Source organism: Myodes glareolus, chromosome 7, assembly GCF_982192425.1.
Source record: "Myodes glareolus chromosome 7, mMyoGla1.1, whole genome shotgun sequence".
Classification (NCBI taxonomy): domain Eukaryota; kingdom Metazoa; phylum Chordata; class Mammalia; order Rodentia; family Cricetidae; genus Myodes; species Myodes glareolus.
This window is the reverse complement of record NC_142032.1, coordinates 88,338,757-88,364,927: the sequence shown is the minus strand read 5'-3', so window position 1 is coordinate 88,364,927 and position 26,171 is coordinate 88,338,757. Positions and strand designations below refer to the sequence as shown.

General features: G+C 38.3%; 1 protein-coding gene and 1 long non-coding RNA gene across 2 annotated transcripts in view; one reads left to right on the top strand and one right to left on the bottom strand.

Annotated features, from left to right (window-relative positions):
* The window catches only part of LOC148121495 (uncharacterized), a 53,395-nt gene extending 39,235 nt beyond the window's left edge, over positions 1-14,160 (bottom strand). Inside the window, exons 1-2 of the long non-coding RNA XR_015738449.1 lie at positions 14,046-14,160; positions 4,914-5,083 (exon numbers count right to left, since the gene is read on the bottom strand). This is a non-coding gene — a long non-coding RNA (uncharacterized LOC148121495). The remainder of the gene's footprint in view (positions 1-4,913; positions 5,084-14,045) is intronic.
* Positions 14,161-14,293: 133 nt separating this feature from the next.
* C7H11orf58 (chromosome 7 C11orf58 homolog) lies at positions 14,294-25,631 on the top strand. The gene is made up of 5 exons (XM_048460254.3): positions 14,294-14,512; positions 20,029-20,112; positions 22,421-22,481; positions 23,668-23,777; positions 24,589-25,631. Exons 1-5 carry the CDS (start codon positions 14,450-14,452, stop codon positions 24,811-24,813), a joined length of 543 nt encoding a protein of 180 aa, XP_048316211.1. The 5' UTR covers positions 14,294-14,449; the 3' UTR covers positions 24,814-25,631.
* The last annotated feature ends 540 nt before the right edge of the window (positions 25,632-26,171 follow it).

Below are 26,171 nucleotides of genomic sequence, written 5' to 3'. Positions count from 1 at the left end.
TCTCTCTGTCTCTGTCTGTCTCTCTCTCTCTCTCTCTCTCTCTCACACACACACACACACACACACACACACACACACAGGTTCCTACCCCAGGTTCACATGTTTTGAGCCTTGCTCCCCAGCTGGTGGTGCAATTTTCAAGGCTGTAGAAGCTATAGCAACTGGGCCTAGCAGAAGAAAGTAGATGACTTAGGTAGGTCCCTGGGAGTATATTATCCTGGGCTCCTTCTTGTCACCCACTCTGCTTCACAGCCATGGACTAACAAGCAGCTTCTGTTATAATGCCTTCCCAACACAATGGACTGAAATTAGGGCATAAATAAACCTTTTTTCTCTGTCAGGTATTTTTTGACAGCAACAAAAAAAGTAACTAGTAAAATGCTTAGGTAATAAAAAAATAGATTGCAAATCTATTTAACTCTATGGCTAGGGCCTAGCTCAGTGGTATTGTGAATGCCAAGCATGTATAAAGTCCTGAATTATATCCCCAGAACTGACATGTTTTTAATCTAACCATAATACCACTAATGGCCATAATTTCACAAAGATTGATAACTTTTTAGATAAGTATACTTTGAAGTACAATTCTTTGATAAAAAGTGATCAGATAACCTCAATCAGCTTAAATACAGCCTATATTTTCTGCTGACAAGCTTTAAGAACAACATTTGCTTTGATTTTTCTAAATACAGTAAAAATTAAATTGTATTGAATCAGTAAAACTTTTATACTTTTTGATAAATTGGTTGTTTCAAAATACTTTATATCCTCTTTTTCTACAACATCTGATAAATACTTATCCTAGGCACAAATGTCCATATATTTTTTATTTTTATTAAGTTTTTAGACAGGGCCTCTCTATGTAAACCTGGCTGGCCTGGAACTCAGAGGCCCACCTGCCTGTGCCCCCCACCCCAGGGTCTGACTCTGTTAAGCTCACTGTCACTCCTTTCCCCACTCCAGCACTCTGCTTCTGAGTGTGGGGTCCTAACTTTCAGTAGACTGAAACAGGCGTTAGTGAACAAATGTATCTTTTCATAACAATGTTAACCCTTTAAATAAGTAAACTATTTCAACTGAGAATGAGTCTTTCTCATTACGTGGCTCAGACTGGCCTGGAACTCATAGCTCTCCTGGCCCAGGGTCCTGAGTGGTGAGAGTAGAGGCCCACACCACCTGCCATGCCAGTCAAGGCTGGAGCTGAAGTTGTGGCTTCTTTCCACTTTAGCCCAGTTCTTCCTCTTTTTCAGGATTACTTCAAAATGATGCCAAATAAAATCCTTGGCCTAGAATTTTGTTCATACATCACAAACTAAGCCAGTAAACCTTTATTTTATTTAAAATAAATTAGCAATTCTTTCTAATTCTTTGTTTAACCCTAAGAAAAGTGATACAGTTCATTTTAAATGTAAAACTAAGTATACTTGGTTTCATGTCTGTGCATCAAAGGAAAATAACAAACTTAATGAGGAATGTAAAAAAATAAAATAAAAAACAAGGAGAACCCATTAGTCTAAAGATACAAGGAGCAGCCAAAGATGACAAACATGACTGAAATTCAAAACATGCTGGGAGAGGGAGTAGGCACCGAACACATAAGTCGGTGTTTTGAATTCTCTTTCTCTGTGGGTATAATTGTACCTTATTTTCTTATAATGATTTATTGAGGTAAATATTCTGTATGGTTTAACAGCTACAACTTCAAAGTGTCAGGCACAAGCTCTCCTTTATTCATGAGGCAGCTGAGTATTGGGATGTGAATTCACTTCTGTATTCTGGGACTTGGCAAAGTTTGTTTTAAGGTACTCATAAAGAATTCATGTTGATGTAGTCTATTCAAATGTGAAAAACACTGTGCTGTAATGAGTGAAATAGAAGACCTTTACAGTAATTCTGTAGAAAAAAGTAAATAAATTGAAGTAAGACATACAGAATTACTTTCAGCAAAGTACAGAATGCCCCTGAGTTCATCTCAAAATACTTTTTCAGATTTAGGAGATGCCTACAAACCCATAACTGGGTAGCAGTTAAGCTGGGAATTGAATTTAAAATCAAGACAAAAAGAAAATGACCAGAATTAGAATAAACCTCAGTAATAGTCACCTGAAAGTCTTCTGGACTGATTTTCAATATGCACAGACTGCCACTCTGGGACCAAAGTCTATCCAAAGGCAACTAGTAAAAACAACCACATGCCAGATAGAAACTTCATAGTTTTGAAAGGGGAAATAAGTAATTTACCAGATATGTCTGCTTTAAGAGTACCATGACAGCAGAAGTTAGACACAGGCACCCAAGGTGCAGAGAGACTTTAGTAACTCATCTCTCCATAAGTTTGCCAGAAAATAGATACACCTTAAATGTATAATCTCTGCACAAAGTAGACACTCAACCTATATGCACAGTAGCTCCCTGGTGCATCAATACTCCTACCCATGGCCATAGTAGCATTGTGATCCTAGGACCTTAGTTTGACTACTATCACCCATATCCAGCAATTTACAAATGCATTTAACGCCAGCTCCAGGGGATATGTTACCTTCTTCTGGTCTCAGAGATCACTACACTCACATATACATACTCACACAGAGATGTACACATACACAGTTAAAAACTACAAGTAAAATTTTTTTTGTTTGTTTTTTGTTTTTTTTTGAAAGTAATTTTATTAAATTATAAAAAGTTTCCATTTACGCCCCTCCTCCCAACGCCCTCCCACTCCCCCCCTCCCTCTCCTCCTCCCTCTTTTTGGGATCCAGTCTGTTTGGATACAAGTAAAATTTTTAAAAATGGTTGGGGACTAGCCTCGACAAAAATACCTCTCGCTAGGACAGGGGCATGAGGATTAGAAATATAGTAAAGAATATGAAGATGAGAATGAAAATAATAAAACGAAGAAATATATAGGATAGTATTGGGAGGGAATTCCCATGAGTACTAAAAGTTTGCCCTCATTTAATTTCCAACTACTTAAAATACCCTTGACCTCAAAAGATAGACACTTGGTACAAATGATGTATTTTTCTACTATAAAAATTCTTTGAATACTGTGTGTGTGTGTGTGTGTGTGTATATACCTATTATTTTGGAAGCTAACTTTAAAATTAACTTTAAAAGAATTTTAAAATATAGTATTTAGTTCTGGCGTTTTTGTGTATTTTTTGTTGTGGTACTTACTAGGGACTCAATGTAGGATCCCGAGCATGCAAGGCAAATGTTCCATTAAGCTATACCCTCAACCCCAGCATTTTCTATCTTATAGCTTTTGACAAAACAGAATTTGCAGAAACAATTTAATATCTTTGACTGGTCGCTATGCACACTCAACTGATTCAGTTTCAAAGAGCACCACAAAGCTAGAACAGGAAGGAATTAGTATCAATCAGGTATTCTACATTTGTCAGACAGTTCCGGTGGACAGCTCATCAATCCTCACAAGCATGTGTAGGAAGCAGTTATCCCTTCTTCTAAAGATGAGAAAGCCAGGACACAGCAACTTAAAATGAAGTGTTGCCCGCTACACAACTAGTAAGCAGCAGAGCGTTAGAATTCAAACCAAATGCTGCCAAATCCAACGTCTGCATCTCTGCTATCTAGCGACTTATTAGCACTCAACATCACCACAATCACTTGCTTCTTGCTGCTGACCTCTCTTGGGCTCCAAAGACTATACTCTCTTGGCTTATTCCATCCTCACCTATAGCCAGTGCCTCTCAAGGGCACTGATTCTGTGTCTTCTCACTGACTTAAGTCCTAATGCTCCTGTCAGGCAGGCCAGGGCCCTCTGAGAAAGCTCTCCTTTCCTGTGTAACTTCATCTACTCTCTTGGCTTTAGTACACTCTTATTTAAAATACTCATTCCCTCACCCCTAAAAATAGCAACATTTTGGAAACAATACAAAAATAAATATCCTATAAGATAAAGTGCTGTTATCTGATTGAAGTCCTTATTTGCTGATTATCTATTCCATGTGTTAACTAATATGAACTTCAAGTTTGACTAATATCTTCTCTGTCTATGGTTCAAACCAGAAACTCAAGAGCCATCCCATTGCTTCATTTCCACTATCCCCAATATTCTTAACATAAACTTCCTGAGGAAAACATACTTCATCCCTATGTTTTCTTGATAGGCAGTTTAGCTCTCTAGAACGGAAACAAAATGTAAAATATGTACAATTCTGAAAATAAACAATAAACTAGCTGGTGTGGCAATTGATGCTTGTCATTTCAGTACTCAAGAGGCTGAAGCACAGGATTGCCCAGAGTTTGAGACCAGGCTATGCTACAGAGAGGACAGTGGGGAGAGGGGAGGAAAAGGGAAGGAAGGGAGGGAAAAGAGAGGGAGGGATGGGAGAAGGGAAGGGGTGAAGGAGAGAGGGAGGATGAATAGGAGTTGAAGAGTTGCTCTTGCAGACGACTCAGATTTTATTCTCAGCACCAACATGACAGCACACAACTATCTGTAACTAAAGTTTCAGGAGACCCACCTCTCCTGATCTCAGTCAGTAGATAGCACACATACATGTAATGCTTAATACATATAAGCAAGTGAAACAGTCACACACATAAAATATTTTTTTTGGTTTTTCAAGAATAAAGTAAAATTTTAAAAAGCAATAAAATATAAGTTCTTGTATTTTTAGCATTGCAATACTATTTATTTCTAAAAATGCTAACTATTTCATCTATACTATAGTTCTAAGAAGTTTATGTAGGTTTTCTAAGTGAATAAGGAAGTTAATTGTATATAGTTGCTCTAGAAAAAAAAATATTGCTCCCATGAACCTTTTTATTTGACTGATTTCCCAATTACTCCATGGTTACTAAATTTCCAAGTTCCCTTTGTCAACTTCATTGCTTTTCCCCATAAAGGACTTATGGTTTTCCATATGCCTTCAGGGTTTACCTACCAGCAGTTCTGCATGTTGTATCCCTTCATTTTCTTTGGGTATGTTTTCCCACCAGACACAGATCTTGCTATTGTGCATTCCAATACACAGATTGCTTTGAAATATTCTGGGCTTCTATCGTCTTCAAAGCTCTAAGCTGAAAGTTGTCATTCAGAATCTGTCATGGCAGCCTGTTAAAAAAGTTTCAAAACATTAAGCTTAGTAGTAGAGTTCAGAGCACTTTCCTGCTTGTTCTAGAAACTCAAAATTCTTGTAAAGCTGACTAATAGTCCATTGTTAGAGTTCCCTTTGATGGAAAGCTGCTAAAGGTATGCTTAGCTGTAAGTCACTGCTACCTTGTACAGCTTGGAGCATTACCCAGTCTATCATGGGAAGCCCAAATGTCTGCTCTCTAATATGGTAACCAACAGCTGCCTGTAACTCCTGGGTACTGGAAATGTGCCTGCCTCTGACTGAGATGTGCTGTAGTATTAAAATATACACAAGATTGCTGAAGAAAAGAGGATATTTCACTACCTGTATTTATTATGATTACATGTGATTATGATTACTATATTACACTTCTACTATTTTATAAATATTGGGTCTTCTAAAACACATTAACATTAATTTTACCTGATTCTTTTTATTTTACTTTTTTAAAAGATTTGTTTTTATGTATATGAATGTGTATGTACTTCCCTTTTCTCTCTCGCTTGCTCTGTATTTGTGTGTGTGTGTGTGTGTGAGTGAGCATGTGTGTGTGTGTGTGCGCGCTCGCGTGCGTGCATGCATACATACGTATGTGCAGTGCCAAAGGAGATCAGAAGATGGCATCAGATCCCTGGCAGTGAAGTTACAGGTGACTGTGAGCTGCCCGACCTGGGTATTAGAAATTAAGCCCAAGTCCTCTGCAAGGATACTATGCACTCTTAACTACTGAGCCATCTCTCCAGCCTCATCTTTTTATTTTTCATGGTGTATCTACTGAAAAATTTGAATTACATATGACTCATATTTGTGACATTATACAACTTTTTCCATAACATATGAGTTTTTAAAAATTAGCTTGTGATGCTTTCTTTTCCCTGAAGAAACAGCTCATCATTAATATGTTGTTGTGGATTGTCTAAATGAAGCAAGTTCCTTGGTGAAACTTAGTCATTCAGAAAATTAGGAAGTGAAAGAGTGAAACAATTAGACAATAAACATTAATTATCTCTCTGCTCAAAGTAGAAAACACTATATATTCAAGAAAGATCCAACAGTTTAAGGAATAAACGATTATTCTGAGCCAAGCAGTGGTGGTGCTTGCCTTTAATTCCAGCACTCAGGAGGCAGAGGCAAGTTGATCTCTGTGGGTTTGAAGTCATCCTGATCTATAAAAGTGAGTTCCAGGGCTATTACACAGTGAAACCCTGTTTCAGAAAACAAAAATTATTCTGTCAAAAAAGTAAATAATATAAAAATAATAGTTTATGATTTTGAAGTCTTACTTTTTTCTAATAAGTCAGTTCTCTGGGAAAACAAAAATTAGCAAAAAATCAGTTCCTTTACTATTTATCAAATTACATTTGTAAGGAATTCCAAATATCTAGTTAGCAAAAAGGAACACTACAACATTTTCGAAAGTGGGATGCTAGAGAGATGACTCAGCAGTTAAGAGTATATACTGATCTTGCAGAGAACCCAAGTTCAATTTTCAGGCACCCTGATAAAGTAGCTCACAACCACCTGTAATTCCAGCTTCAGGGGATCTACTGACTGACAACAGCATACCCACACATACACAAAAGTACACATAATTAAAATATATTTTTAATATTAAAAATGGGCATTATGAAGCTCATGTATTTATATATTCATTTCTTCTTCAAATATTTTATATCAGAAGCCATTTTACTGTAACAGACATAAAGAATCTGATTCAGTTATACTAGCTAAGAAAAAGAGAGTATAAAGTGATTCCAATGCTTTGGAAAATCTATTAGGATTATTTTCAATTCCTAAACATAATCTCAGTGCATATATGTAAAATAAAAAAGTCTTTGTAGACAGATAGTTCATAATAGTGAAAAAACTGTAAACAGCCCATTATACGCTGTATGGTTCCACTGGAATCATACAGCAGACTATGACTCAGAAACAGGATGAAGCAGATGCTATCATATATGAACAGTGATGGTCCTCATAAAAATCAGTCTTAAAGAAGACAGTGTGTAAAAAATAATACATGCTATACTAGTTAAGTGAAGCTCAAACAGTGAGAAAATTAATTTATGATCTTCACAGAAGGTAGCAACTGGTAGAGAAGGCTTCAGGACACTGAAAATACTTTATTCCTTGAGCAACAGCAAGATGGACATGTTCTCTTGGTGGCAAAGGAGCATCTGAGACTTATGCATATCTTTATATGCTACAATAAGAAAAAACTTATTCACAAGATACAAATCCATGATTATACTAAAGTGTGTGTGTGTGTGTGTGTGTGTGTGTGTGTGTGTGTGTGTGTTGTACCTTTAAGTGCAGATGCCTGAGGAGACCAGAGAGGGCATTGAATCTCCTTGAACCAGAATTACAGGCAGTTAACAATCATAGACATGAACCAAAGAATTGAACTCAGGTCCTCTGGAAGAGCAAGCAAGTGCTCCTAATCATTGAGCCATCTCTTCAGTCCTTGGTTTCTGTTATGTTTTTGTCCTTTTATTTTTCCTCCTTTGGTTATTTACGACATGGTTTCTCAGTGTGGTCTGAGCTGTCCTGGAACTCACTCTGTAGACCAGAGATCTACTTGTCTTTGGCTCTGGAGTGCTGGGATTAAAGGATTACAACACCATCCCCGGCTTGTTTTTCTCTTTATTTTGCTTGTTTTGTTTTTCATTTTCTCTTTATTTTGCTTGTTTTGTTTTTCATGTAGTGGATACTGAACCCAGGACTTTGAACATTCTGAGCAAGGACCTACCACTGAACTTTATTTCTGCCTCAGTGACCAGTTCTTCTATCAGTGTTAAAAAAAAGTAATGAGTAGTGTTTCAGCGGTGGAGAGAACTGAGTGCTCTTCCAGAGGACCCAGGTTCAGTTCTCAGCGCCTACATGGTGTTTCACACTTTCTCATTCACTAATGTGGTACATGGGAATGTATGCAGGCAAAACATCAATACACATAAAATAAATAATTTTTTTAAAAAGAATGAATAAATCATAAAACGAGGGAGGAAAGTCATAGTCTTTTTGTAAAGAACTTTACAAGAACAAATATTTCAGGCCCTTTGATCAGTTTCTAAAAACTTGTTCATAAAGACAGGTGCAGAGCATTGTTCTTTACTAAACACGGCATCAGTGAAAAGTGTCAATATATAGCATTGTTTTTTGCAGCTTGTTTAAAAACAAACTTAGGAGCAGCAGAACCAAGAGGTGCCGGTTCCTGCTAGAAATGCTCCTTTGGAACCACTAGCAACTGACAGCATTCTGCCAAAGACACAATCATTTCTTTTTCCCTCGCTTTCAAATACAGCAACTCTCTTCTTTTGTTCTTTTCCCCCATTTATTATAGTTCAGAAACTGAAAATAGGCCATGAGCAACATCCTTTATGTCTGTTTTTTTTTTTTTTTTAAATTTCCTTCCCCACACCTTCCAAGTATTTTGTTTGGGGTTGGAGAGGGGGATGAAACAGAGTTCTAAGAAAGCTTTTATAACAGGTTCAAAAGTATAAAAGACATTTAAGCTCCAGACATTTGTAGCCTTTATTTCCTTAGTCCCTGAAAGGGCTTTTTAAATGTTAACAGCCTGGATAGGGTTGCTCTCCTACACTGACATTCCCGGCTTTATTTCCTTTGTAGTCTTGAGTTCTTCCCTACCCTCAACCCCCCAATAACCTCTATGCCAGCCTTTAAAACAAAACCGAACAACAATTTAAAAGCAACAACAACAATAATGAAAAAGAATTCCATTCACCATTATAAACATGCAGAGGTAATTTTTAAGAGCCCATATGTGTGTTTCCTATAAATCATAAAATGAAGATATTCTAATTCTATACTTGGGGATTTAGTATGTCACTTTAACATACTTCATTTAGAACTGGAAAGTTATTTCAGTTAAATGCTATTGGTCTTTTCTCAGAAGTGCTGAAATACAATTATCAGCATCAAAAACATACTTATCTCTATACTCTTAAGCTTCATATAGGATGCCAATGAATATGTGATATGTCAGCCTAGCTTACAAGAGAATTACTTATGAATAAAATATCAAGTCTGAAAGACTGAGATTATAAGTGCATTTATTGACTTATTACTTTGAGACACAGCCTTGTTAGAGAGCCCAGACTAGCCTCCAACTCATTATCCTCCTGTCTCAGCCTCCTGAGTGCTTGGGTTAAAGGCAAATACCATACCTGGATCATAATAAAAAATATTATTTTAAAAATATTTTAACTTATTTTCAAAGCATGTTTACTATTTGTGACAAGGGAAAATAAGACTTGTTTTAAAGTACTTGCTCACCCACACACACATGAACACACAGTACCGTACTGTTTTATTATTTTTAGGACATCATGAGATGTCTTGAGGTCTTGAGGGTTAGGAAAATTTTTCATAACGAGGGCAATAGAATATCTATGATAGAAGAGCAGAGGGGAGGGGCTGGAGAGCTGGATCAGCAATTAAGAGCACATACTGCTTTGCAGAGGACCCAAGTTTGGTTCCCAGCACCCAGAGGCATCAACCACCTCTGGCCTCAGGAGTAACATTCACTCATACACAAATCCACACAAATAGACACACCCAGAAATGCATAATGAAAAAGTAAAATAAATGTTTAAGACTTGTTTTAAAAGCAGAAAAAAAATCTCCTAGGGAGAGGAAAGGGACCAGGTGGAGTGGTAGAGGAACAAGGATGGTAGCGTGGGAAGGATCAACAAAAACAGTGTGTACAAAAGTGCCACAATGAAATTCGTTATTATATGTGCTGATTTTGATTTCCTTGTTCTTGTTTTTGTTCTGTTTGGTTTTTTAAAACAGGGTCTCACTACATAGCTCAGGTAGTTCAGGCTGTCCTGGAACTCACTATGTAGACCAGGCTGACCTCAAACTCAGAGATCCACCTGTCTCTGCCTTTCAGGTGCTGGGATTAAAGGTATGTGCCACTATGTCCAGCGTGTGTGTTGATTTAAAAAAAAAAAACTAAAAAGAAATTAAACAAATCTGTGACCCCCTGCCTCGCTAACTTTATAGGATTAAGAAGAAGATGAGGCTGGAGAGATGGCTCAGCTGCTAAGAGTCCATGTTGCTCTTGCAGAGGACCCAAGTTCAATCCCTAGTACCTGCATCAGACAGCTCAGAATCAACTGTAACTCCAGCTCTAAAGGATCCTCACACCTTTGGCCTCTTCCAGTAACTGCATTCACATGCACATACCCCCATATACACATGCATAGATCATTAAAAATAATAATAATAATTTCTTTTTAAAATTTAGAGGCACAATGTCCATCAGTAACTGAAAGAGAAATAGTGGGGGATGGTGGAATAGCTAGAATAGTTTTCTGAGAGTTTCATTTTAAAATTGCACTTGAATCAGGCATGGTGGTAGACTCCTGTAATCCCACACTTTATAAACCTGAGACAAGAGGATTAAGAGTTTGAGGCCAACTTGAGCTCTAGCCCATGTCTCAGAACATATAAATTATAAATTTTAAAAATCGAACTTGACTTTAAAAAAAGGCTACAATACCTGAGCCTGGGGGGGCGGATCTAACAGAGTGTATAAACATTTCCCAAAAGAAGACACACAGCCAAGAGATAGATGAGAAAATTCTCATCACTGTTAACCATTAGAGAACAAACAAAATCACAGTGTGATTGTCTCAATCCAGAAAGAACTAGTATCGATAAAAATATTGTGAGTGAGGATGCCGAGAAAAGATGAAGTTCACACACTACTAATGGATGGATGTTTGGACAGCCATTATAGATAACAGCATGGAGGTTTCTCAGAAAATTAAAAATAGAACTATCATATGGTGCACAGCAATCATCCAACTGGTATGGATACAAAGGAGATGAAGGCAGTATGTTGAAGAGACATCTGTGCTCCCATTTTTACCACAGCATTATTTATATAATAGCCAAGAGATGGAAGCAAGCTAAGCATCAATCAATAGATGAATAGATGACACAGTATATATACACAACAGCACCATTCAGCCTTACAAAGGAATGGGATCCTGTCATGTGTGCCATTATGCATGGAACTGGAGAGCACTGAGTGAAATCAACGAGAAACAGAAAGACAAGTCCTGACTGATTTATTCATGCATAGATTATTTAAAAGTTGACCTCATGGAAGATGAGTGTGTTTGACAGAGAAAGAACTGAGAAAAGAGAAGAATGGAGGCAGGCTGGTGAATGGATACTAAGCTCAAGTTACATAAGTATAAGAAGTTCTGGTGTATTGTAGGGTGGCTAGTGATGATGACAATGTAGCTAATGTGCTGTGTATCTTTAAGAACTAAAAGCCAGGTGAGGCTACACACATTTGTAATGTTAGCACTTGGGAGGCTAAGATAGCAAACTTGTGAGTTCAAGAACACACTGGGTTACATAGAATTTCAGGCCCACATGGGCTAGTTAAGATCTTGTTTCCAAACATCAGCAAAAGATAAAAAAGATAGGAGGAAAGATTATGAATGCTTTCATTATTTAAAATGTATCTGAATAGCTAGACATTTCTAAACAATAAAAGTGAGCACTTGTTTAGAATAAAATAACCCTTAGAGGTTCAGTCCCTAGATATTCAGCACTCCCAAGACTGTAATTCAGTAATCATTTTTGCTCATTTCTGTTTTTGGCAAATAGTCCTGATATATTTGATAAGTTGATAAACTGAAACTTAAACTGTTACAATGAAAGTCTAAATTCCTTGAATGCAGAAAATATGTCCCTTAAGTACCCACTGAAAGTGTTTGGTAAAATTTCCATAATGTGTAAACACTCAAGATTATCAGATGCTATCTGAATAGTACAAACTTAAGACATTCACTAGCCACCACTCGGTGCTATTGTGCTTGAAAACACAAACAAAAAATGAAACTGAAATGGTCTCGGTACTAAAGCGTTTCATAGTGCCCACCATTGGTGCCCGAGTCTCTTCTCGTTAACAAGGAAGAATACTGCTGAGTCTGCGCCAAGCGTTTCTACTACTATACAAGTCATCTTTCCACCTAGTTTTCTGGACATGAACTGAGTCAAGTTTGCTTTAATAATACAGTCTTTCTGTCATTATGAGGTTTGTTCGTGACGATGTTTTATAAGTTGAAGACGTGATCATCCAGACGTGCCATAAATCTGGCGGATAAAAGACATGTTGTCAACTCATTAAATTTTTCTGGGCTTCTATCTACTAGTAAAGTTGAAAAATTTTAGTAGCTACTAACCTTACTAATAATCTTTTTTAATCCTAGAGTTACTTAGCTGTCTTTAAGTATCAATTGAGCCATCTTATTTTGTCAGTAACATGGCTAAGTGTTCTAAACTGTGTCTATTTCAATTTGTCAAATCTATTTGCAGTAAATTATAATCATCTACTTTGTAACTTAAATTCCATTATAATTGCATGTATAAAAACTAAGTGAGTTTATGAAGTTATTAAGTAAAATATTTTAACTCTAGTGACTAAGAAACCACTTCTAAAAATGTTTTTCCTCCTCATAGGTTTATTCCTTTACTGCAGTTTATTTTAACATAGAAATAACAGGCTAATCTGTGTTTTGCGTTTATGCTTATTATATATAGCTTCAAATATATTTATATATAATTTACTTAAAAGCTATTATGCTTCAAAAATAAAGGAACAGAATCTGGATCTATGACTGCAAAACTTAAGAAACTGTCTTTCAGTGTGCATAGCTCTAAGTTTTGGTTTTGGTTGGGGGGAGGGTTGTTGTTTTGTTTATTTAGGTTTTTTGAGAGGAGGTCAAACTCAGACAGACCTGTCCAACAAACTGTGTTGGAGGATGATCTTGAACTTCTCATCTTCCTTTACCACCTCCCCTGTACTATGTTCACAGGCATGGCATGCCTCACTTGGGGCAAGATTCTATCAATGTTTCAGCAATACTTGTCCACAAGCGGTTAAACTAGAAGAACTATTGAGTACCGAAGCTGACAGTGAAGTTTGTTTCACACACCACTCAGTACGGAGGTTTATACTAGACATTTGTTTTACTTCAAAACTCATCGTTTTGCCAGGCAGTGGTGGCGCATGCGTTCAACCCCAGCACTCAGGAGGCAGATGCAGGCGGATCTCTGTGTGTAGGCCAGCATGGTCTATGGAGCAAGTTTCAGGACAGGCTCCAAAGCTACATAGAGAAACCCTGTCTGGAAAATCCAAACCAAACCAAACCAAAAAACCAAAATGTTGTTTGTTTTTGTAAATCAGGGTCAGAAAACACGCAGAAGTTCATTTTTAAAATCTGAACACTTGAACTACAAGGTTTTAGCTTAATCATTGCTGGGGCTGGGAAGAGAGAAGGGAAATGGGGAGCAGGAAATGAAGCCTGGCTTGCAAATGGGAAGAACAGTGAAGCATCTTTCCTAAGGGTTGGTGTCTTGGAACTAGACTGAGGTGACAGTTGAAGAAAGTGTGAATGTTCCTAAATGTCACTGTATTGTAACTTTAAAAGGGTTTGTTTTATGTGCAATTCACCACCGCCACCACTCCCCGCAAAGGGGGAAAAGATATAGGATTGTCTGGCAGAGGCAGATTTCAGTCGGTGAAGTCTCAAATAATACTCGATACAGGAAGAACGGATCACACTAAGCCCCACGGAAAGCGGTCCACAACTCCCTCCGGTGGACCTGTTTCAAAAACAGCCAATTAACCAGCCATCAGCATTATACTGAACTCATTTCAGTGAATACTAGAAAATTGCGAGAAATTAATCAGAATCGTCTAGACATCCCGAGCGAGCAATAGAGACCACGGCTCAGGGTGGGGGAAAGAAGCCATTTTTTTAAAAGGTTTTTGTCTTGGACCGAGGAACTCGTATTCAATACGTCTCAAGCATTACATTTAAAGCTATGTGTTTAACTGTGATGGGTGTGTTTGCCAACAGGGCAGAATCTCACAGAAAATGAGCGAAAACCCACTCTTGGCCTCTCTGTGGCAACGAAGTTCTTCACCAAAGATCACCATCATACCAATCCGCGGGAAAGCTCCCTCTACACGCCGCCGAAGAAAGCGTCGCCTCCGAGGGCACTCCCGCCACGCCGCGCGAGGGGTATCGCTAGGCCTCCTGGGAATTGTAGTTTAAGCCACTGAAGACGGCTTAGTCAGGCCAGTAAAAAGCGAGTCCGAAAAACTACAACTCCCGGAGTGCTCCGGGGCAGCGAGCGGCCGCAGCAGTGACGACTGTGGCAGAGAAGGCCCGGAGGGGCTCTGCGTTCTGGAGTGGCGCTGCTTGGGCCGGTGGCTGATTGAGGGCAACTGGTGTCGTAATTGAGGAGAGAGCTGCGAGTGTGTTCGGCATATCCCGGTCGGGATCCCAGCCACGATGAGTGCTGCCCGGGAGTCTCACCCACACGGGGTGAAGCGTTCAGCCTCCCCCGACGACGATGTAAATAACAATGGATGAGGGTTGAGGCCTACTAAAGGCTGGGGTAGGCCGGGAAGGGTGGAAGGATGGAGTAGGAAGCGCCCGAGGTGACTGGAGGGGAGGGGGCGCAAGTGAGGGGATGTCTCCTTTTTCTTACTAAAATCTGAGGGTTTGAAGAGTCTCGGAACAGAGAGATCCAAAGACCAGCGAGGAGTGGGGGGGCGACAGGAGATGTTGAGGAAGGAAACCCTGAGAAGGCTCGAAAAGGAAAAGAGCTTTTTCTTTTCCAGATAAATTCAGATGTCTCTGCGTTTGGCTTGGGGGGGAGGGGCTGCTGAAGTTCCTTTCTTAGGCATTTTAGGATAGATATGTCATACCCGTTTTAGGTTTAAAATGCTCCTCTGACAATGGCGAAATGGTCAATCACATTTGGACAAATTTTCCGGCCTAAATAATTTTTTTTCTTTGCAGTATACTGGTAATTGCTACCCTTATCTGCACCAGTCTTAATAAACAGAGTATTAAGCCGAAGATTGTGATAGACAATTTGGTAATGGTATAATGGCGAGGTCAGAGGCATTGAGACCCAGAAATTCCATTTTGATGTCAAATACCTTTCCTCTCATGCCTTTAGCTTATAAGTTTAGATACTTAACTGTCCCTTATAACCTGTTAAATACTGGTTGCAGTGCCAGATTCTGGGAATTGAAAGATTAATAAATATGCTTATGTTATATTTGTCTTAACTTTAGCATAGTGTCATGGAAACTTGTACACTTAAAACTAGGTCCTCCTATAATGAAATGCTTGGGAATATTGATGGGGAAATTAGTGGGAAGAGAACATGAGGAAGTCATCTTTGAGATAGGTTAAAGCTGGTCTCATTTAACTTATTAATACACTGTCAGCTTCAGGATTACAATTTTTAGTGCAGTTTGGTGTCTTTCATGGGTCCTTTGTGAACCATAAAAGGTTCCCTGAATTGTGTTAATGAGAGACTACTAAGAGCCACCCTTTGATTGGAAAATGAGGTAAGGACCAGAATAGTAAGAGCATTTAAATAAATTTTAACCCTGTGAGGAAGATCAGTAATCAATATAAAATTGGGGGAATTACTGGTTCTACTAAATCTACTGAGATTTAGTCATGCCCACTGCCCTCCCTGCTCTGGAATTTAGATCTTACATTGTTAATACACTCTTCCTGCATTTATTAGAAATTTGTCTAGGTTTTTAGTGATCTAGACTTTAAAATAGATCTAAAAGAGCTGTTACATTGTTTTTCTCCTGATACTAACTAGATTGCTGGGATGTCACATGCCTGCTTTGATAGACTCAGAAATAAAACAACTTTTAGCTGTATTGAAAAATCTAGTTGACATTAGAAATTTAATAGAAGGCTTTTGATGAAATCAATTTAAAGTAAATGAGTGCTGATAGATATCCAATCCTATAAGTATTGCCTTTAAAGGTGAATATAGTTATATTTCAAGATTGGAACCTGGCACTTTGCCTATACTGTCATAAAAATGATTGTGTTGTTACGTTATGGTTTATACAGTAATTTGGCCCTTAGCAGTGGTTTTCATAAGCCAATTTCCTTTGTATATGTTTATTATTTTTACTACTAATTGGATTTTTTAATCTCATCTATATTTTCAAAATACACCTGGAAATTCTAGAAAATCAGCTAACAGTAATGTATTACTGTCCACTGCATGTTTTTTTGATTCAATGACTTCACATATAATTGAAGGCAACGAAACACTTTTAAAAAGATACTGGAAGTCGATATCACAGAATACAATGCTAGGGAAAGGATGGGTAAGAAAGGGATGAGGTAAGCTCAGGTAGTCAGTGGGATATGTATATGAGGAGCAAACTTGATTGCAGTTTATGGTAAGGGTTTATTGGGGTGTCATTTGGTTTGCTTAAAAGCTGTTTTATCAGAGTGGGAGGTAAAGAATCACAAGTAGTTGTCAGGCAGTGTGTTTCAGAACGTAGCATTTATGAAATGTGCTTGCTGTTCTTGGAAAGGAAGAACAAAAAAAAGCTTTAGAAACAATTGAGATTATAGAAGGAAGATAGGATAAGTTAGGTAAAAACCTTGTCAGGATGTTTGCTGCTGTGTGCTTGTGGATAGATGTGTGCTGGGCTTATTGTATAAGCTTTAACCCTGTGGCTTGAAGAACACTAGCTAATTTGGTCCCATGCAGTATGCTGTGAAATAGGCAAAGTTGTGGCCAGTGCCTGGGATCAGCTCACTTGGCGCCTTGGTGTCCTTTATTATCTGTCTCTTGGTTCGCTTTTTTGAACTGCTCTGAGAAGCTCTAGAGGGAATGGAAGTGGAAGTTAAAGAACATTGCAGGTTGAGTACCCCTAAGGCTGAGGGCCAGTGTGTTTCGAGTTTCAGAATTTGTTGATTTGGGAATATTTCCATATTCATAAGCTATCTTAAGGATAAAGTCTTGAGTATAGATAGTTGATTCACCTGTTTCATGCACACATACAGTAGTTTGAGTGCACCTACCCTGACTGTGAGTTTACCTTGTGAGGCCAGATGAATACTTTGTCCCATGTTGGCATTCAGAAGAATGTTAGAGTCAGAGATTTTTAGATTAGATTCTTAACATGTATGCTCTTAGTGTATTATTGAGACTGGTTTTTGTTGGTGGTGATTTGGTTTTTGGTTGTCGGAATTAAACCCAGGATTCAAACCTTCTAAGCAAGTGCTCTGCCACTGAGCTGTGTCCCCAGCCCTTGGGGTTTTGACTAAAGGCTACTATGTAGCTGAGGCTGGTATGAAGTTTTCTGTGTAGCACCAAGATAATTAGACTTAAGACAGTACTGCCTTCATCTCTCATGATTATAGGCATCCACCACCATAAAATAGACTTCTGAAAAGTCTTGGTAAATAAGGAATTAAAACTAAATTAAATGTCAGTATTGGCTCACAGAGCAAGTGGTTTAGTGAGAATAAGAATTGGGGGAATATTGGTACTTTATTATCATATTGAGTTAGAAATATTTAGGACTAATTGACCTGTAAAAAGACCTGTGCATCACATAGAAAGGAATAGAGATTTGTTAGGCAGCCAGAATTATGAAAACATATTATGCCCTCCACCAAATATAATTTAGAACATGTGGGTCTGGTATGGTGCAAAAGCTCTAATTCTCATATGCTGAGGAGGAGTTTTCGTTGTTTTAAAATGTCTATATTTTTATTTCAAATAAAATTTTATTTAGAATTTCAAAAATTCTCTATGTGTGTAATTTTCAGAGAAATACAAGGGGAATATTAATGACTACTAGGAACTTTAATATAAATTTAACAATAACAAATCCAAACTTTTCCTCTGGTAGGTTTCTGATTTTATCAGTATATAAACCTAGAGAGTTAGTATCTTGTGGATACAGCTGACTGCTCTTTTTCACCATATATGAACAAGAACATACAGTTAAAGATTGCTTAGTTACTTCTAATAAGTTTCAGCTTTATCATTACCCATACTTGCATTTTCATAGTCAAAATGTAATACTTAGATTCTTTGAAAACTGAGTACTTACCATTTTGTGTTGGAGGTTTTCACCTTTGCTCCATAATTGTAAAACATTTTCATTTTCGTATTATAGATTTAGTTAGAATGATCAATCCAATGAATGTCTTCATTTCTATATCATCTTTTTCTTTTAGTCACCTTTGTATGCACACCTGCCTTCAGCCTTTGCCCATTACAAATCAAGTAAATGTTGCACACATACAGTAAAAGATGAAGTAAAAGTCAAGCATCCTTTTAGAAAAATGAGATGGCCCCAGCTCTTCTTGCAAAATGAAACTCTTACTGCAAAACGGAGCCCTTCCTGTTGAGTGGCTTTCAGGATGAGGGTACCATATTCTTTTATTCTTGTTTTTGTCTCACATTGATTCATTGGTTGGAAAAGTACTTTATAATACAAAGAATCAGTCTGAGTTATTTGCATGTAACTTCACAATTTTTAGCCCATAATTCTATACTACATGCTATTTTGCATTGTTTTTATTGTTTATTAATTTTTTTGTATGGGGGTGCATTTTGCTGCATATGTGTCTGCACCACATGTGTGCCTGGTGCCCATCCAGGCCAGAAGAGGGCATGTGGATTTACTGAAACAGGAGTTAACAGACAGTTGTGAACTGCCACATGAGTGCTGGGAATTAAACTTAAGTTCCCATAAGAGTATCCATGGGTCTTAACCACTGAGTCAGCTCTGCAGCCCTCTTCTCTTAAAATCTTGATTCTGAAATGCCTTCAGTCAGTCTTTTTTTGGGGGAGGGGGAATGGAAAATTAATTCTGCACAACAGAGCCATGATAACTTGACATTTTGACACAATATAGTGCAAAAAGTTCTTCACGGTTTCCTTTTAGTCATATTTAGTATAGCTTAAGTGATTGGTAGAGTATAGTGAAATCTTACATTTGTTTTAAAACGTAAAGAAAAATATAGTTAATAGGAGTCTATAGTACTTAAATTGACAAAACAATCCAGTGAACCCATTGTTGTTTGAAAGATGCAATGTTTTGGGGGGTTTTTTGTTTTGTTTTGTTTTTTGTCTTTTTGTCTGCTTTTTATTTTTCGAGAAGGGTTTGTCTGTGTAGCCCTGGCTGTCCTGGAGCTCACTCTATAGACCAGACTGGCCTCGAACTCAGATAACTGCCTGCTTTTGTCTCCCAAGTGCTGGGAGTATTTTAGTCTTTTTAAAAGTTAATTTTCTTCTTGTTCTTTGGAGGGTCTGTAAGAAAGAATAAAAATTATAACATTTTGGTTCTATTAAATAATTGGAATTTCTTCTCCCTCCCCCCAGAAAAAAAAACTGAAAGACTATGATGACATGATGTCTCTTAGAATATCAGCAAAGTAGTTTTTTTTTTATTATATTCTATTTGTGTGCATGTACATGCACACTCAACATCATTCCATGCCATACATGTGAAGGTCAAAAGACAACTTGTGGGAGGCAGTTTCCTCCCTCCACCTTGTGAATCCCATTGAACAAGCCTGGGTTGTCAGGCGTGGCCGCAAACACCTTTTCCCATTGGAACATCTCACTGGCCCAAACCCAGAATTTTTAAAACTCTGGTTCCCAATCCTGGCAGCCTTCTGGTACTAGGTGTTCTCGTCCCCTTCAGGGCTTGATCTAGGGCAGTGGGTATCAAAGGGCATCACAGTGGGTGTTACAGATTTGCATCCTGGAGCCCAGGACCCAAAGACTTTGAAACAGGAGTGTGTGCACAGTAATATATGAGCATGCCATGTAATTCTGGCCTCTGCAGGCTTTAAAGACAGAGCTGTGGCAGTAACAAAAGTAAAGGGCTCTGCCATGGGGGGAGAGAAGGGAGCCTAGCTGAGTTCCATGTGACATATTGGTTAACTTCCTGAGAACCACGAGTCCCAGTTAGTTAAAACTGACAGAAGAAAAGTTGGAGTCACAGACGGACTTTAAATATTTTAATATTTGTAAATGCAAAAACAAAATACAAGATAATCTCTTGCAGCTTGGATCTAGCAATTGGGAAGCAGCGGACTTAGGCAATGAAGAGAGAAAACAAAAGTTCTTGAGACTTATGGGTGCAGGAAAGGTAAGCACTATATGTTTATGTTTTTATCTTTTTAAAAACAATACTGTGTTATTCGGGTTAAGTGAGGAGGATGGGGCACTTCAGGTTACATTTTCTTCTTGGTTTATTTTTGGCTTTGGGAAATAAACCTAAACTAACCAAACACTTTGAGTTTATACTATTTCTGAACCAGTTCTGGACTTTTCTGCACCTTTGACTGTGTGATTAGAGAATGTGTGGAGAAAATTGGATTTGTGTAGACTCAACTTTTGCCTGACACCTGATGGTTTGTTTTGTTTGTTTGTTTGTTTTGGTTTTTCAAGATAGGGTTTGTGTATGTAATAGCCCTGATTGTCCTGGAACTCACATTGTAGACTAGGCTGGTCTCGAACTCAACCTGCCTCTGCCTCCTGAAGGCTGGTATTAAAGACATGTGTCACCACCACCCAGACATAGAAGACATTTCTAAACATGTTATATTGTAGAAACCTCTGCCTATAAAGTAACAGCCAATGGAATATCCCTTATCAGAGGCCTAATTTTGGAAATGTTCTATGTATTTGGTAGTACATCCCAGATTTATTAAAGGTGTGTTCACAGGTGCTAAGAAAGGACTCTCTGAAAAACCTTTCTTTTCCTAGCAGTCTTGTTTTACAAACTACATTTGAAAGCATTAGGAGAGCATTTTCTTCTTTTCAGCCCTCAAGGTAAAACCCCACCCTTTGTTTTTGTTGCACAAGGAAGCCCTAGTGCCTTTCACTGCCTAGGGCAGTTACTGGTTGCCTCTTACATGCTAGCACCACTCTGGGTTCTGGGTGTCACAGATGGCTGTGTGCTGAGAGCTATTGTGTATTTGAAGAAACTGAGACCAATACAGAATCATGACTGTGAGGGAGCTTGTAGTGGTGGCCAGTTTTCTCTGACGTTGCTGTGCAGTAAAGCTTCCCAGAAATTACAAAATTTGCAGACTGTGTTCCCCAGATCCCAGCAGAGGCTTCCGAGTGGAGAGGGATTGAGGAAGTCAGACCCTCACAGAGCCTCCAGGGCACATTTGTGTGGTGAACCCATAATTCTTGGTATGATTTTCATAGTACGCATTCTCTCTTGACTTCTATAAATAAAATTTGTTGAAAGGTATATATTTGGGGTACATGTTCAACTACTAGAATGAAAACTTTGAAAATACTAAAAAAAAATCCTGACTGAATCTATAAGATTTCGTGACCAGTAGATGGGTTCTCCACCATCATGTAAACCTTTACCGACAGGGCTGGAAATGACGCTCACACATAGTGTGTCTTAGGTGGAGACACAGGCAGGCACACAGGCATCTGCACATGTGCTTTCAGCAGTGCTCTGGAACCTCATGCACTCTTCCCCGTCATGTTTCCTTTCTTTGCTTTCAGAAATGAAGTAGGAACTATAAAGAGTGGACTGAACTAACAAAATGAAAGTAGTTATGTAGTTATTTTAAACCAAATTATCTCTATGTTTTGTATTGTTTTAAGGTCTGTTTTTGACAGGTTGAAGTTGAGAGTTTATTGTTATTTGATAAACTAACTAGTTAATTGTAATATATTGTAAAGAATAATGGGCATTTTCATTTTCCATTACTTGGTACATTTTAAGTCTTATTATTTTACTTTGAATGTATATAAATAATTTGCTTTCTTTGTAAGATATTCTCGAGACCTCACAAATAGATGATAGAAAGTTTTTAATGAAAATCAGTAGGCCTATACATGATGATTAAGGCACACACTTTTAATCCAAGCATTCGGGAGACAGACAGAGTTCTGAGCTACAGGCCAGCCTGGTGTACAGAACAGAGCATGTACACAGAGGTGGGGGTGGCAGGACGCTCAGCAAAGAGCATGCTTGGGCTGGCTAATTTTCTTGTTGTCTATCTCATTTAAAATTCTAGTCTGGGCTGGGCATGTGGTGGTACTTGCCTTTAACCCTAGCACTTGGGAGCAGAAACAAGCAGATCTCTCTCTGGTCTACATAGTGAGACCTTGTCTCAAAAAATCTCAAAAAAAAAAAAAATCCAGCCTGCTCTAGCCTTTGAGTTTTCTGTCCCCTTAGTCTCTGTTTTATTTTGGTGATATTACCTTCTAGCAACAAATGATTTGCTTACTATGTTTGTGTACCTCTTTCTAATTCTTCCCCTGGCTAGGATGTGATTCCATAAAGATGGGGATCTTGATTTATGTCTTGATCTTCATAATATTCCAGAAGCCTGAGATAGTTTCTACTACATAGTAGTGGACATCCAATAATTACATTGAATGAGCAATTTCAATTTTAATACTTTTTTACCTTCTTACAGAAAGAACACACTGGTCGTCTTGTTATAGGAGATCACAAATCAACATCTCACTTCCGAACAGGTAAGAAAGTAAAACATTAAAATAGAGGAGCTAAGTCTGTATTGTTTTATGCTTTTCTATGCATAGTTCTGTTAATTAAGACATTCTAAAGGAGACTGGAAATAACATCCTTTTGGTATAAACAGTTGCCAGGCATGTACAAGGCCCTTTCTTCCCAACACTAGAAATGGGAAAAAAATGGGCGGAAATTTTTTTTAAATAAAAACTACAAATAAATTTGATTTTAAACATTAGTCTTGGTTGCTATTAATTAGCAGCATAATCTAAGTTAAATCTAACAATTTTAACTGAATCGTTTAACTTTACACCGATCTATCTTATGTATTATATTTCAGAAATCAATTGACCTCTCATTTTTCTGACACTAGTTATTTCAGAATAATTTGCATTGTTCTATAAGGCAGAATATTAGCTTTGCAAAGTGGAAAATAATTTTAGCATTTAACACTTCCTCTTTTAAAATTGAGAATTGTAGCAAAATCAAATGACATATATGCATGAAGGTGCCCTAACAAAACTCAACACATGGTATGCTTGCTGAATAATAAATACCAAAAACATTGAGAGAGCTATATAGAAAAAATGACCCAAAGCACAAATATTTGTGATTGGAACCTAAAATTGCTTTCATGTTAATACACTAAAGCACCGTACCCAAAGTCTTGAGTGCACACTGTTGGGGACCATGAGTTTTAAGCAGGGTTCACTAGGCTGTTAGTGTTCTGTGTCATAGTATGAAGTAGGTACAAACACAGAAGTGTTGCATTAATAGATAACTTGGGTTTTTTAGTTTGTTCCTGTTAGCTAATAAACAAAGACAAGCATAAAGAACCATTCCCAGGCCACTTTGAGATGACCTTGAATTCTCTGAGTAGAATACTCAAACATTTTCTTCTCTCTGTTCAAAAACAGATGCTCTGATTTGTCATAGGTTTTTAGGTGACTTGGAGAGAACCTTCAGAGTTAAGGCTGTTAGAGACTTAATTTAGAAGGTTGGCTCCTAAAAGTCACCATAAATATGTCTGTCAGCTACTGCGTTTATTAGGTGGCCACAGAGCACTGAAGTTAGTCACAGTTAGAGAACTCAGGCCTGAATAGAATAGCATCTGTGTTGTGGGTCTTTTTGTGTAATCAGATGTTTTTGTTAATTTGACTGAAACATAACCAAAGTACAATGGACACGCAGGGGAAGAAGACAAGAAAATTAATGAAGAACTGGAGTCTCAGTACCAGCAGAGCATGGACAGTAAACTCTCAGGCCGGTACCGGCGGCACTGTGGACTTGGCTTCAGCGAGGTAGTAACTGTGTTTCCATTGACCGGGGCATAATCAGTTTCACTTTGATATTTGGGTTGCCAGAACAGCCAAGAGTGCTATTAGAGGAAGAAAACAAGAATAGACAAATAGACAAGGAAGCTCCTGTCAGTTACCTACAGTATTCTTATAGCACATCTGTCACTGCATAATCAGAGTGATGTTCTTAAGGATTTAAAATGAGTGTTCTAATGTTGGCTTATTGGAAATTCTGCTTAACCTCTACGCATGCCTTTAATGGGTATGAATAAATGCTTCTAAGATAAAATAAAATATTTCATGTAAGTTAAAAATCCTGGCTTAGATTTCTTAGCTGTTTCCTGAGTGGTCTCTGTAATTCATGTGATGTGTAATGACTAGTGCAGTGTTCATTTACTAGTAGAAGCTGTATCGGGAAGAGAAAATACCGTCCTTTTTGAGCTAGGGTAAGTAGACAGGTGCCCCTGAGAAGCTTTTCTTAAAGTCCAAGGTGGCTGTCCCCAGTCTCTCCTTGGCAGCCAGGGATTTTAATTTGTAAAATAGTCACCTAATACTATCAAGTGGGCTGGTCTTATGTTTTGCTTAATTTGTTTGTTTGAGATGGAATCTCACTATGTAGCCCCTGCTGGACTTGAACTCAGAGACCCATCTGCCTCTGCCTCCCAAGTGCTGGGATTAAAGGTGTGCGCCACTATGCCCAGCTAAGTGGGCCGTTTTTAAGACAGATGAAAATAGGATTGGTCCCAGTTCCCAAGGTTCTACAGTAGCCAGTGGTGCTTATTTTTCCTTAACAGGCCTTTGTTTGGTGTTGTAGGTAGAAGATCACGATGGGGAAGGTGATGTGGCTGGGGATGACGATGACGACTCCCCTGACGCTGAGAGTCCAGATGACTCGGACAGTGATTCTGAGTCTGAAAAGGAGGAGTCTGCAGAAGAACTCCACGCTGCTGAGCATCCTGATGATGCAGAAGACCCGAAGAGCAAAAAAGATGCAAAGAGCAATTATAAGATGATGTTTGTCAAGTCCAGTGGCTCATAACTATTAAACACTTAGTCTTTGTATTAAAAGTAAGCCTTATTGTTATAATGCACAGTGGAGGACTGCTTATAGAGCACAGACCTTTGTATTATAATTTTTAAAAAGGCCCTTTTAAATAACTACAAAGAGTGTTTGCTTTCAAATGCCATGGGTTACACTTTTCCAGGCATGACTATAACCATTTTTGTAAAGAGTCAGAGTTGTATAAAATGAGAAATAAATACTGTACTCAGCTTCCTTCCGTATTAGCATCGTCAGCCCTCTCACCACCTTCTCACCCCTGCAGATGCGTTATGGGGGACACTTAACTTTGTTGTTTGTGATAGCTCTTTCATCTTTGTGTTTGAGGTTTGTTCCTGTTTTTCTCTTATGTAATTCATGTGATACTGTGACGTGTTCCTGAGAAGTGTTCCCTTGATTTCACTTTGTTAAAGTAGACCTGTCCATCATGGGTATTCCTGCCGCCGGCCCCACTGCCATGCTGCAGACCATTGTTGACAGGCCTTGCTTGTTAAGTCTCCGCTCTCAGACCAGAGCAGCACAGGAGCAAGCACAGGACACTGGTGGGTGGAGGCGCAGCCGTCACATCATTCAGAAGGTGACGAACCCAGAATGTCTTTATATGATCTGATTTCAGTGTATGGTAAAGTTTTGATAAAATCTGGCCAGTTTTTACAGAAGAAATTATTTCTCTGCTCCTTCAGTCCTGTGTATTTAGAAATATGTAAAACTGGATTTTTTTTTTAAGGTACTATGTGACCAAAGTTCATTTTTTTTTTTCTCCTAAGGTCTAAATAAAGAGAAAGCAGTTTCCCATATTTGGTTGTGATGCCTTTATCCTCATTGTCTGTAAATGGGGAACAGGCTTACTGAGTAAGAACTGGAAGCATGTTTATCTACACTCTTTTCTAGACTGGTGGCTGAAAGGAAGCATTCCCAGGTATTTGTGCTGCTGCTCCATAAGACTGGATTCATCTGCCTGTTCTCTACTTGATCTGTACAGTGGAACACAGGTGCATTATGGGTTAGTGAGTGGAGCTTTAAATAGCTGTCAAAATTTTAACAGGCTTACAGATGAGAATCCAGTCTGTATGAGAACTGATCTGTCAGCATGTCTGGACTACGGTGCATTCCTGGTAGGCGAGACTTTGCAAAGCTGTCCTTTTGAAAGTTCAGATATGGGAGATGGAGGACAGAGCAGGTGATTTCTGATTTATAGACTATATTTTGTATTTTTACCCAAAGGATCTTCTTGTTTTTTTAATTCCTCACGGTATACAAGTAGGCACTGCCCGTTAATTAAAATTACTCGTGGATGATTGACAATGTGTGTAAAACACTTTGAAGAAGTTTGGTTT